This window comes from Leucoraja erinacea, chromosome 39 (assembly GCF_028641065.1).
Source record: "Leucoraja erinacea ecotype New England chromosome 39, Leri_hhj_1, whole genome shotgun sequence".
Taxonomy (NCBI): domain Eukaryota; kingdom Metazoa; phylum Chordata; class Chondrichthyes; order Rajiformes; family Rajidae; genus Leucoraja; species Leucoraja erinaceus.
This window is the reverse complement of record NC_073415.1, coordinates 5,400,871-5,415,090: the sequence shown is the minus strand read 5'-3', so window position 1 is coordinate 5,415,090 and position 14,220 is coordinate 5,400,871. Positions and strand designations below refer to the sequence as shown.

General features: G+C 44.1%; 1 protein-coding gene across 1 annotated transcript in view; it reads left to right on the top strand.

The window, feature by feature from the left end:
• LOC129714453 (protein GPR108-like) overlaps positions 1-14,186 on the top strand; it is a 112,063-nt gene extending 97,877 nt beyond the window's left edge. The window contains exons 12-19 of the mRNA XM_055664056.1: positions 1,947-2,020; positions 3,983-4,100; positions 6,620-6,750; positions 7,590-7,633; positions 9,450-9,499; positions 10,155-10,238; positions 11,438-11,556; positions 12,426-14,186. Coding sequence (XP_055520031.1) covers positions 1,947-2,020; positions 3,983-4,100; positions 6,620-6,750; positions 7,590-7,633; positions 9,450-9,499; positions 10,155-10,238; positions 11,438-11,556; positions 12,426-12,513 — 708 coding nt within the window. The 3' untranslated portion in view covers positions 12,514-14,186. The remainder of the gene's footprint in view (positions 1-1,946; positions 2,021-3,982; positions 4,101-6,619; positions 6,751-7,589; positions 7,634-9,449; positions 9,500-10,154; positions 10,239-11,437; positions 11,557-12,425) is intronic.
• The last annotated feature ends 34 nt before the right edge of the window (positions 14,187-14,220 follow it).

The window sequence follows — 14,220 nt, the reverse complement described above, 5'->3', positions numbered from 1 at the left end:
TTTGAGATTCCGTCCATGTACCTTCCATGTTTAGGAAACATTTAGACAGGTACATGGATAGGACAGGTTTGGAGGGATATGGACCAAACGCAGGCAGGTGAGACTAGTGTAGCTGGGACATGTTGGCCGGTGTGGGCAAGTTGGGCCTGTTTCCACACTGTAAGACACTATGACTCTATGAATGTCTATCGACAGTAGTGCTGGAGGGAACAGTGTGCCTGGGCTCAATGCAGTCTATTTCACAGTAAGCCTAGATCATAGAGTGAAGGAAAGAGAACCTTTGATGGAAGCAACGACTAATTCCACAGATAAAAGCAGGGTCATTTCACGAGAAAATAAAGTGATCATTGTAGGCTAATTACAAGCATGAAATTGATCTCTTTCATTAACAATGGCTTAATCACCAGGCTTGACTGATGGTGAGTTGCCCAGTCATCTCCTCTATTAATAGTTTGAGCAGTCACCAGGATTAGAAGTTCATAAAGTCCCATGGGTTGACAGGTTTATTCATAATGGATTAGTTTGTTTGTGCAACTGATCCCAACTCTCTGTGCAGTAACTGATGAATTGGAAGTGGAGGAATAGTCTCCTTCCTGCAGTGACCCAGCTGGGTTTAAGGCCTTGGGTGCAGCAGCTGAAGTAATAATTACTTCATAAAGCACAGAAACTGGCCTCTTGGCACACCAAGTCTGCACTGAGCCTCAAGTACCCGTTTGCACTAATCCCATTTTATTCCCTTCAACTCGTTCCCATTGATGGATGGACACTCCCGTCTCTATCCAAGACGGCAAGAAATTGTGGACGCAGCCCAGACCATCGCACAAAACAAACTCCCATCCATTTACTCCATTTTCCTCACGCTGCCTCGGCAAGGACAACAGCATAATCAAGGACAAGTATCATCCCAGCCACTCCCTCTTCTCCCTTCTCCCCACAAGCAAGAGGTACTGAAGTGTGAAAACATACACTTCCAAATCCTGGACCAGTTTCTTTCCAGCTGCTATCAGGCAACTGAACCATCCTTTTGTGAAACAGCAGACTCTCGGACTATTTTTAATTGGACTTTACTGGATTAGACATTATTCCCTTTATCACGTATCTGTACCCCATGCGGGGTTCAAATGTAATCATGTATTGTCTTTCTGCATCCAGGTGACTAAAGGGACAATAAAAGAATAAAAATGGCAGAGAGGAGGGGTGTTAGTAGGTTGGTTCTCTAAAATTGGAGAATTCAATGTTCATGCTGTTAGGTTGCAAGCTAACCAAGCGAGGTAGTCAGAGGTGATGGGGAGAATGGGGTTAGGAAGGAGAGATATTTATATGATTCAATGGCAGAGTAGACTTGATGGGCCGAATGTCACATGATTCTGGGCAGTGGGCAGGTGCTATAGACCTGCACGGGAAGGTAGACGCTCCCGCCCCCCACGAGTGTGGGCAGATGGGACTCATCAGCCTGGGAGTCTAACTAGGAGAGGGAAAACTCTGATTTAAAACCTCCACTGCCTTGTGGCCATATCCAGTCATGGAAAAGGCTCCTGGAGTAAACCTGGAGAAAATCCAGAGTCGGAGCCCCTAAGGCAGTTTGTCGTTGTCTACAACCTCGCTCTGGCAGCTCCTGCAACGGCACTGGTGCCAAACTGTAACGGCCCTGCTGTTCCTTTGGACGTGGAGAGGGGGGACATGCTGCATGGGCAACAGCCTGTCCTCCATACGACATCGATCGCCCAGGCTTGCATCCGACCAGGATGCATCACCCATGGTCAGTCATGACCGAGGGGGGTCTACTACTACCACTACTACTTATGATTGTATGAGACATAACATAGAACTGCAGTTCCATGGTCAGCGTGAACTTGGTGGGCCCAAGGTCCTGTCTCCACGCTGCATTTTTAAATTTGAACTAAAAATGTTTGCAGTCATTATTATAATGATGTGTTTATTTCCAGATAAACTACTATTTCATTGCTGTCAAAGGATCAGCTATTGAAGGCTGGGCTGTGATGTACTACATTACCCATCTGTAAGTATTTGTTCGGCATGGGCCTTGGCTGGCCAGAGAAAGCTAAAGTTCCTGCAGCACTCAAATGCCAGTGTTGAAATCAGCCCAGAATAGAGATTGAACCTAGACTCTGCCCGAGCAAGTACTGGATTATGTCTCTGGGCCACCAAGAACATTTGGTTTATTTAGAGATTAGTTTAGGTTTATTATTGTCATGCATACCAACAGTACAGTGAGAAGCTTTTGTTTGCATGCTATCCAGTCAAAGGAAAGACTATGCTTGATTACAATCTAGCCATCCACAGTGTACAGATAAAGGTTACACCATTCAGTGCATGATGAAGTAGGATTAAAGATAGCTCAAGGGTCTCCGATAATGTATATGGGAGGTCAGGAATGCACTCGAGCTGATAAGAGATCGCTAATCAAATTCCACTCTGTGCTGAGGTAAATGAAGGCAGTCCCACCAGAAATGATCTTGGGACTTAGTTGAATATCTGTCCAGTTTTATTTCTGCCCAGAGAAGGTTCAAGACTTGGGTGGATAGGCTGCGAAACACAACGGTTATCACAATGGTCATCTCTCCATGAAAGAAAAGCTGTATCTCTGAAGTCTAAAGTCTCAGTGTTATGCTGAGTTTGAGACTTCCACCCATACAAGAGTGGCACATAGATAGGAAAGGCCAAGAGGGATATGGGCGGTGGGACTAGCTTAGATGGGACACCTTGGTCGGCATGGACAAATTGGGACAAAGGGCCTGTTTCTGTGCTGTATGGCTCTATACAACAGCTAAAATAAATAGTTCCCAGTGCACCTGCAGATTTACTCTGTAGTATTGGCTCCACTCGACAAGGTCACATTTTTAATGCTCTGTTAGAAATCGTAAGCTACTTCAGCCTTGACACTGCGGGTAGCACTTGTGTCGGGTAGAGAATGTGAGCGCTTCAAATCTCATTCCAAAGACTTCAGCACAAATCTTGGACCAACTCAAATGCATTACTGAAGGTGTTTGGTATTGCTGCAGATGCAATGTTTCAGATGCGATGTCAAACCAATGCCCCCTCGCTGTTCTCCTGGTGGGCTGTTTAGGAGGAGATTAGCAGAGTTCTTGGTATTCTGGCTAATACCTTAATCTTCAGTTATCACCCTAAAACGCATGATCTCGATGTTTATGTGAATGGGACCTTGTTGTAAACAAATTAGGGAACGGTAGCGTAGCAGTAGAGCAACTACCTAACAACAACTACCGCACACCCAGGTTCGATTCTGACTATTGGTGCTTGTTTGTACGTTCTCCCCGTGACCTGCATGGGTTTTCTCCGAGATCTTCGGTTTCCTCCTACACTCCAAAGACATACGGGTTTGTAGGTTAATTGGATTGGTATAAAACATGTAAAATTGTCCCGTGTGTGTGTGTGTGTGTGTAGGGTTGTGTTAATGTGTGGGGATTGCTGGTCGGTGCGGACTTGGTGGGCCGTAGCCACTGTTTCTACACTGTATCTCTAAACTAAACTAGACTTGCATGTATTTACAATAGTGATAACATTTAAGTTGATGTAAAGTACTTAGAGACATTTTAGACCATGAATGATGTAGTATAAATACCCTTTCCTTTAGAAGCAAAGAAACACAGATGCTGGTTAATACAAAAAAAGGACACAATGTGCTGGAGTAACTCGGCTGGTCAGACAGCATCTCTGGATAGGTGAAGCTTCAGGTTGAGACCCTTCTTCAGACTGAACCAGTACTCACCTAGCAACTTCAGTCTGAGGAAAGGTCTCGATCCGATACATCACCTATCCATGATCTCCAGAGATGCTGCTTGACCCGCTGTTACTCCAGCACTTTGAGTCCTTTTACATTTTTTCTTTAATGGATTTATTGTTGAGCTTTGAAACCATTGTGTAATTGTATTAAACAAAATAATTTCACTCTTCAAGTGTCTGTAACAATTTAGCCTGCATGTTCTGTCTTGTTCCGCAGGTTAAAAGGTGCCTTACTCTTCATTACTCTGGCCCTGATTGGCACAGGCTGGGCCTTTGTGAAATATATTCTGTCTGACAAAGACAAAAAGATATTCATGATTGTGATCCCACTACAGGTAAAGAAAGTAATAGTTGTAATTGGAATTCCTTTTGTGTAGACTTCTGAAGACTTATCAATATGCATTAATGAAACTGGATGTGCTGCCTCATAGTGCCAGTGACCCTAGGTTCAATCCTGACCCTGAATTCAACCCTGTCCTGGGGTGCTGTCTATGTGGAGTTTGCACCTTCTCACTGTAACTCTGGTGTTCTGGATTCCTCCTGCAACCCAAAGATGTGCAGGTTATGGCCACTGCAAAATGCCCCTAATGTAGAGGCGGGTAGAAGAATGTAGAGGGATTGATGTAGGATTAGTGGTTGGCGAGTATGGATTCAATGGGCTGAAGGACCAGTTTTTTTTTTTGCTGTATCTACCCAAGACCATCTTATTTTCCAAGTTCTTCCTCTGCATGGATTGGGTTGAGATGAAAGCAGCGCATTCAGCCCAACTAATCAATGTTGGAATTTAAGCATCACTCCAGCCTCCCTACAACAAAATCTATCATCATCAATCCTCTGCAAAACACAAAGTGCTGGAGGGATTATCAGGTCAGGCAGCATCTGTGGAGGGAATGGACAGATGATGTTCTGGCTCAGGATCCGTCTTCAATTTGAAGGGCCCCCAACCCAAAAAGTCATCTCTCCATCCCCTCCACAGGTGCTCCCTGGCCCACTGAGTTACAACGCCATTCTGTGATTTGTTCAAGATTCCTGCATCTGCAATTCCATAATTATCCTCTATTCCATTCTTGCTCATGTTTGTCCAGCCTCCCCTTGAATGCATCTGCATTATGTCCCCCAACCATTCCTTTGACCACATGCTTGACATTTTCACCACTCTTTGGGTAAAGAAGTTCCTTAAATTTCTTTGGATTTCAGTCTATTAAGTGAATCTAGCTTCGATTTTACTGGATAGAACCATTTTCTCTCTCTATCCACTCAATCAATACTTAATTATAAAAACCTCTTGTAGAGGCAAGGAACTGCGGATGCAGGTTTACACTAAAAAGACGCAAAGTGTTGGAGTAACTCAGTGGGTCATGGAGAACATGGATAGGTCATGTTTTAAGTCAGGACTCTTCATAAAAACATTGGTTACCCATCCGCCTATTGTCAAGAATTTTGTTTGATCTTTTGTTATATATACCTTGGCATCTCGAGCATCCTGCCGTGTATGCTCTTTGCTGTAAGACCCGTGCTGAGCCTCGATGGAGTTTTATTTACCACATATGCAACTGCACGGTGAAATTATTTACCAGTATATTACACATGCAGGCGCCACTATTTTTGGCACCATTATTCACAGTCCAAAGTCTGGTCGGCCCGCGCACTCGATGTACTAGAGCAGTTCCCGTGAACCGACCATAATCTCCTCTCCTCGTTTGTGTCCCGGGGGCACGTCCTGCAACCGACCATGAAGACACTGGAGGCATTACCCCCAGTGACGGCCCTTGTTCCTCACGTCCACTATCTCCAGCTCCGACCGACAAGCCTTCGGGCATCTGAAGACCATGTCCATGGGGCACCTGATGCTGCCAGCCTTGCGCACTTCCCTGTGGGATCAGTGGGTTGGGGACCTCCCTGTAGGACGTATCCACACTGTTTATTTTCCCTCATTAGTTAATTTTTCCATCAACCAGTCCACTGAAGCATCCTCCTGCCTCTACTAACTCCACATCTGGGAATCACATGAAGCCCCCACTGTTCAATGACTTGCTGCACAGCACCAAGTGTTCCGGTAAACGACACAACATGTTCCCAATGTAAACCGTTTATGATCTGAACACGCCGTACTAGTTACAAATTAATCACACTAGTTTTAAGGAAAGAATGCACTTATCCAGGATTAAAACTTAATTTTTTTCGAAATCCTTAAGGTCGTTTGTTGTGATGTTGTGAACATGTAATGTTGTTTAAGTGGAAAGAAACTACGTTACTGCTGCGTCTCCCAATGCAATTCTGGTGTCTGTTGCCAAAATGTGGCGCCTCTTGCACGTGGGTTCAGTAGACTATTCATTCCTGTACTCTTGCTAAGTGAGATTCAGGGCCATGGTAATATTCTACTGGACTGTATTGTAGGGAAAGTATTTCACTGCCATGTTCATCTTCAATGTTGCTTTTATTGTCACACGTGCTAAGTGCTAACGCAGTGAAATACTTTTCCCTACGAAACAGTCCAGTAGAATATTACCATGCCCCTGAATGCCGATTAGCAAGTATACAGGAATAGTCCACTGAACCCACCTGCAAGAGGCGCCACATTTTGACGCCAATTTCCAAAGCCCACGCTCCAGTTCTTCTGAGCAATGCTTGTACCAGGAATGTCCCAGGCTGTTGTGGGCTTCCATCCAGCCACCCCCTTGCAAGCTACTCAATAAACTGTGACAGGAAAGACACTCAGCTTAACCCAATTGCATTTGCATTCTTCAAATTAAATAATGCATATCTACTGAGTCATTGAAAAAATGTGCTATTATTGCAGGCCAAAATGGAGGGTGTGCAAAAGCTAAATGCCTTTTTTTAATGTATTTTTGAGGTGCTGGCAAACACAGCTTATATAATCATTGAGTCGACTGAAGAAGGGACGATGGACTATGCGTTGTGGAAGGAAATCCTGTTCCTAGTGGACCTTATCTGCTGTGGGGCGATCCTGTTTCCAGTGGTTTGGTAAGGATTGGAGTATTCAAATATGTTGAATTGGTGGGATGACGTAAGGCGAGAGCTGGCTTGGGAGTGGACTATTACCTGTGGTAGCACAGATTGTACCATGTATAAAATGTTATGTAGTTGTGTACGACTGGAATACAAGAGGGAGTGGACAAGAGTTTGTGTCGGGGATGTTGTGTGTTGGTGCTGAAGAGCTCCCTATTGTGGTCAGTGGTGGGTACTGCAACTGAGCGGTCCTTGGATTTCTCATGGATCTTTTGTTCCACTTTTCCTCAAAGATCCTATAGCAATAGGATCTTTACTTTTCCTGAGTCAACAATGCAGGCCCTGCTTTGTCCTGTATCTTCCCATACCTCCAGTTTCCCCCTCCCTGACTCTGTCTGATGAAGGGTCTCAGCCCGAAAAGTCAGCAATTCCTTTTCTCCAGAGATGCTGCCTGACCTGCTGAGTTACTCCAGCATTTTGTGTCTATCTTCAGTGGAAACTTAATCGATTGGTAAGTGTCCACACTCTATGGAAGCGAGGCCAGACCAGTGTCAAAGAGTAGGTCATGTCAAAGCAACCATCTCAATCCCGCAAGATGTTAGCTCAAGTAGTGATTAGGATTTTGACAGAAGATAGATACAAAGTGCTGGAGTAACTCAGAGGGTCAGGCAGCATCTCTGGAGAAAAAGGATAGGTGATATTTTGGATCGGAACCCTTCTTCAGACTGGTTTTTGACAAGTTTGACATGCTTAGCATCAGCACACAGGATGATTTGAATGTTTAATTATTTGGATAAAACCATTGAAATTTGCCAATTTAAAATATCCTTTCTGTTCGCCCTTGTATTATTCAGGTCAATCAGACACTTGCAAGAAGCCTCGAGCACAGATGGTAAAGGTAAGCTGAACCGAGAGAGCCGGTCCCCCTGGTGAATTTGTACTCCATTCTTGTTGTGTCTGCTTAGCATGAACGCTGAGGGCCTGTGGGAGGGTTTGCACATGTGATATGTGTTGTGCAGCTCATCCAATGCATAAATGTTGGTCTTTACTTTGGTTTCAGTCACTCTTTGTCCACAACACACTGCTAAAGGAACTCAGCGGGTTAGGCAGCATGGTTGGGGAGAATGGACAGGCGACGTGTTGGTTTAGGGACCTTCTTCAAGCTGATCAGTCTAAAGACCTGAAATGTTGCCTGTCCAATGTTCTGCATGTATCTGACGGGAGAAACTGGCTAACAGCTGAAGGGTTATCCACCTGAAGCATTAACCATGATCTAGTCTGTGTGCAAGCATTGACTTAGGAAGAGGTGATAAACAAGTGCAGAAGCGGGCACTTGTCGGCTCCGAAGTCCAGAGTCCGAGAGGCTCCGAAGTGGGGCTTCTCAAACTCTGACAAGTGCAACTGTGGAGAGATACAGACATTGGCCCACCTACTGACTTGCGGCAGAGAGCCATGCACTGCGGACCATCTCCACAGAGGCACAGATATGGCACTGGTTGTGGCAAAACCATGGCAGAACATCGTCTGACACACAAACGAACGAAGGAGCAGGAACGAGGTCCCTTTTCTACCTTCACTTCACTTTTATACAATTCCCCCTTACACCTTGATTCTTTAAGACTCTAAAACTTTGAATCTCAGTCTTTAATGTACTCACTGACTCAGCCAGCATCCATCGCCCTCTGGTGTAGAGACTTTGAAAGCTTGACAAGAAATATATTTCCATCTCCTCTCGTCTCCTTCCTTTAAATAAGGGAACATTAAATACAAATGGCAGATGGAGGAAATCTAAAGTTGAAGGAAAAAGATCATAGAACAGTAACAGGCCCTTCAGCCCTCTCTGTCTGTGGTGAACATGATGCCAAGAGCAAACTTTTCCTGCTTGCACAGAATCCATCATTCCCCATGTGCTTATCCCAAAGTGTCTTCAATGCCACTGTCTTGGTTTCCTGGTCCTCCAAAAATATTCCGAGTGGAGGTGGCGGAGGGTGGACTTGGAGAAAAAGAGCTATCTCAAATTTAGTTGCGTCTGGTTGGGTAATTGGTAGGGTGAAGACTATCCATGTTTTAATTGTGTGGGGGAAGAAAATCTGCTTCCATCACCACCTCCAGGTAGCACATTCCAGGCACTGTGTATATAAAAATAATACATCTCCTTTGAACTTTGCCCCTCTCACCTTGAAGCCTCTGGTATTTGATATTTCCATCCTGGGTAATAGTTTCTGACTGTCCACCCTAGCTACACTTGTCATAACTTTATATGCTTCTATCATGTCTCCAGAGTTCCAGACAAAACAATCCAAGTCTATTCAACATCATGGCCTGGAACCATTGGTGGAGATGTCAGCCCCTCTATCTATTTTATTTCGTGCCTTGGAGAATTTTGTGTAACTTAGAACATTGCTACGTGGTCTTATCCCTACAGAGGAAACTCCCCTCCTCCCCAGCCACTCTCGCTACTGTTTGACTGTCAGATAGAAATGAGCGTCTGAGAATCGTGTTGAATATGTTCACCTACAATTGCAATTAGGATCTGTGCTGACCTTTCTTGGATCTTTTAGTGTGACTGTCAGTCGTGGGCATGTACTGTAACATAAGTCCGTGTGTTTAAACAAGAAAGGGAGATGAGAAGAATATTTTGCCGAGACAAATCTTGTAATGTGATCTGGCTGTATTTTATGTACTCATTTTAATTTCCCTTCCTGTATCTGCAGCTGCAATGAATCTGGCGAAGCTGAAACTCTTCAGGCATTTCTATGTCATGGTAGGTCTAGGCATGGGTGGGATTTTGCTTCTAGTCTAGGGGATCCTCTGGGTCTGAAGACTGTTCCCAGATAGAGGAGCAGTCTCCAGTCTCAGACTTGGAGTGAGTAACATTCAGGTTAATTCGGCTTTTTGGAGGCAGTGTTGCAGACTGGTCAGTCCAACTCTCAGCTCAGTTTAGTTTATTGTCACATATACCGAGGTACAGTGAAAAGCTTTTGTTGTGTGCTAACCAGTCAGCGGAAAGACAATACATGATTACACTCGAGCCATATACATGCTCCTCTGCTTGTGAACTTATAAAGGTTTCATATCGTGACATTAGTTCAGAGAGTTAGCTGACTCTTTATCCTACCTCTCTTGTTCTGGATTCTCTAACCAGCTGAGGCTGAGAACATCCATGTATGAACAATCAGGATAGGTGAGTTAGGTTGATGGGTTAGATGTGAGTGTCCCGTTCTCCCTTCTGGATGAGGGGTGATCTAATTGAAACATATCAATGTCACAGGTGTGTTAACAAAGTTGATGCTAAGAAGCTGTTTCTCCCACATCGAAAGTCCAGAATTAGGGGTATGGGTTTGGGACATGGAAACAGCCATTTAGTTTAGAGATGGTGCTTATGATTTTCTACTAATTGTTATTTTCCTCTTGCTCAGATTGTCTGCTACATATATTTCACCAGGATCATCGCAATTCTTCTCAAGTTCACTGTTCCATTTCAGTGGCAGTGGATGTATAATGTAAGTAAATGTTGGTGGTTCTAATGAATGCTGGCTCTTTTATTGCGGGGGGGGGGGGGGGGGGAGACCAAGGAGCTGCTACGTTGAAACATGTTAAGACTCCAGTCCTTCTCGTGCGTCTTTCTGGCATGGGCTGGGAGAGGCTGCTTTCTCCAGCATAATGTATGGGAATTCCCAATACAATTGGGCTCGGAAATTGAACTCCATGTGAAACCCAGTGTTGGGTTGACCAGTACGATGCCCAGCGGTCAGCCTGAGACCAGCTGAAGGCCATATCCCTGAGAACCCTGGAGAATTCCGCCCATTGCAATTTTATCTTATAAACTATTCACATCAATTAATTTATTCAAGGTAGACAAAAGTGCTGGAGAAACTCAGCGGGTGCGGCAGCATCTATGGAGCGAAGGAAAAATTCTATTTTCCTCTTGCTCAGATTGTTTGCTACATATATTTCACCAGGATCATCACAATTAATTTATCCATCTGTAGGGAAGAACTGCAGATGCTGGTTTAAATCGAAGACACAAAATGCTGGAGTAACTCAGCGGGACAGGTAGCATCTCCCTGAGAGAAGGAATGGGTGACGTTTCTGGTCGAGACCCTTCATCTGAAGAAGGGTCTCGACCCGAAATGTCACAATTAATTTATCTGTGGGAGATAACTAGAAGAACAATTATTATTACAGCTGAAACCGGTTTATTACAAAAAAACACTGAGTTATAGCTGCTTTCAATGGTTTGCAGCAGACCGTTTTTGCAGTCAAAACCTGCCTGTATAAAACTAGAGGCTTCTGCAATGGAAACTAGTTGCACTGATTATTTTAATCTGGTGATCTAATTTATTTCAAGTGTGGTTTGTCTTCTGAACATTACCAGGTTTCCGGGCGGTGGTCTACAAACCTATGTAAAAGATTTTGCGCACTCAGTTATTTAGAATATAGAACAGTACAGCTCAGAAACAGAGTCTTCAAAACTTTGTGAACAATCACAAAGTTTATTTGCATCCTGTATCATTTAAAACATAGAATAGTACAGGCCCTTTTGCCTCCTGAAACACTTGCTACGTTACAGCTGTAGATCTTGGTATTGGTTTGCCTGTTCAGTTGTAAGATTGGGCTGGTATAACAAGTGACTGAATCATTCTGCCTATTCTTTTTGGCTGGTTCTGATTTTGGTTTTGAAAAGTAAATTCTCTTTTAGTTTCTAGTGGAGGTGTCATCACTCGTGTTCTTTGTACTGACCGGGTTCAAGTTTCGACCGGCCTCCAACAACCCCTACCTACAGCTGGCGCAGGATGAGGATTTTACGATGGATGAAGTGTGAGTATCGACCAAATGTACCTTGGCCTTGTTCCATCCCCCTCCTCTGCTCACGTTGCCAGCCTTGGTGACCAAAGACCCTATAGCGAGCAAGATAGATCACGTGACGAAAAAGATGTAGTACGGTCATGGGCAGATTCATGGGTGATTTTCGGCCCCATTTCCGTAATCGGCTTCCGTCTCCGCTCCAAAGATCCCGTAGCGGAGCAAAGATACTAGTGCGGAGACGGAAGCCGGTTACGGAAAAGTTCTTTGGTAAAAATCTTCTCATTTTCAGAATTTTAATTTATTAACACAAACTGTTCCCCCCGCAACGTTGATTACACTGCGAGTCAGGTCGGGTTACGGAAATGGATGAAAAAAAGGCCCACGTTCCGTTGCGTACTACACGTCAGCCCATTACATTTAGCAGGAGTGGTCTATCTTGCTCCGCTATAGGATCTTTGTTGGTGCCTAGTAGACGCAAGCAACAACAGATGCTGTTTTACAAAGAGAGACCGAACATCTGCAGAAGGAACTCGGTGGGACAGGCAGCGACTGTGGAGGGAATGCACAGGTGATGTTTCAGGACAGGAACCTTCTTCAGACTGGTTGTCTTTGCAGTGACTTCAAAGTATTTCGATGGAGAACTTCTGATTTGATACTCCTGTCTTAGGGTTTGAGTCTGGTAAAATAGGAATAGATAACTCTTTCTAATCTGTCTGAAGGAGGATCCCAACCCAAAATGTCGCCTGTCCAATTTCCGGGCTGGAATGTTGGGAATCCCTTCCGCAGATGCTGCCCGACCTGCTGAGTTCCTCTGCACTTTGTCTTCTGCTCCAGCATCTGTAGTTCCATCAATGACCCTTCCATTATCTTGTCTTCTCCAGGCTCACCGAGTCGGGCTTGTTGACAGGTGTAACGAAAGTGAAAAAGACCAGCAATGGACGAGAACAAATTCGAGACTCCTCGGTATGAAACCGGCCGTTTTTGGATTGCTCGATTCCACGGCAACGAGGCCTGACCCTCCAGCTAGAAATTGGGAGAAAGAACTGGTACAGGAAATGCGAGTGGTTAAAATGTGTTGGGCAATCACTGGCTCCTGTTGCAATTCCAGTTCGCTAACTGTTAGAGTGCAAATAAAGTGGTTCCTTGATCTGTACATATGTAATACATATATTATATCTTTCTATGATACTCTAGCAGGAAGTATTTTATTTCTGAACCTCTATGACCAAACTCTTAGGATCAGTGGAGAACGACATTGTTGCAATATACTTCAGTTACTGTTTCCCTGTGTGGTTTTTCTGCCATCCTTTGGCAGGGAAGCACCAGTGGTTTTTATCTGCGAGTCTCCTCTTTGTCAGCAGCACTTTGTGCTGTGTGATAACCCTCTCTTTCTTCTCTCGTCTGCATGGCCTTGTATTTGAAGGATGGCTTGCCCCGGCTAATGTGTCTCCCAGCTAAGCCTGTAGCTGAGATCCTTGCCAGGAAAGCCGAACCACAACCGGTTTGACAGCATGCGGGCATTATTTAATTCTGTTACTCAGCATCTGGTACTGGGAGGTAATTGATCCACAAACTATTGGAGCATATTAGAGAGAGCTTCTCTTGTAATTGATCGCAGTGAAATGTTTAATTTTTTTTAATTTTTGGAAGGGAATAGGACTGGTGGTAGGAGGTGTTTAGAAACAGCTCCTGAAAAGCTTCACCTTCCCAGAGTGAAAATGATTTGCCAGCACAGTGGTGAGACGCCTATCTTTATGTAGGTTACTTGTGTCTGGGCAGTAACCTCTCTCCAAGCATCCCAAAGCTCCAAGCATCCAAAGCTGGTTATACTTCAGATTTCCTGTTATTTGTATAAAGACGACTCCTTTTGTACTATTTTTTTCCTTTGCAGTGACTTTATATCAGTTCTATAGTGAATGTCAGCTTTGCAACTCCCGTCTTTGGGTTTGAGTCTTTGCATCCGGCTGGTATGATAGGAATTGATAATGTGTATAAAGATTGACATTGAAGAAAACTGTATAAGGGTATAAATATTTATAATTTTCTTATGAACTGGTGTAGAAATTTGTATTAAAATAAATTTCAGTGCTTTTAAATTACAGTAAGATTAGTGCTTAAATTATGGGATTCTTGAACTGTCCAAACATTTTTTTTACATATTATGTTCTTCTCGTGTCTTTGTGTTGCTCATCAATCTGTTGTGCTCCTTGTGTGATGCCTCTCGGCCCACCGTGTATGTGTTTTTTTTGGGTACAGCTGGCCTTTCCGAGTGGCTACTCCTGTGCAAGGTTAGACGATAAGTATTGGGTTGCTGCTGACCATCAGAGCAAGTGCCTTTTCCAGCCGTATTCTCGATGCTCAACATACGCACCAAGAAAGCTGCCTTCTCCGGCTCGAACGGTGGCATTTCTGCACCCATGTCCTGTACATATAAGTTGCTGTGATATCCGTGTGCAGGTTTAGAGAGACCACATTAAAGCAATGATTAGTACCATAGTTTTCATCCGAACCCATTTTTAATTTATGGTATTTTGTCGCCTGCTTGGTGTATTTATTTTCTCCGTTTAAATAAGTTTATGCTTTGAAATGATTCAATGTTGCTGTAATGAGATTTTAATTTGAAACAAATAAATTGTATACCATTGGAACAAGACTCCGTCCTTCTGTGCCATGAGG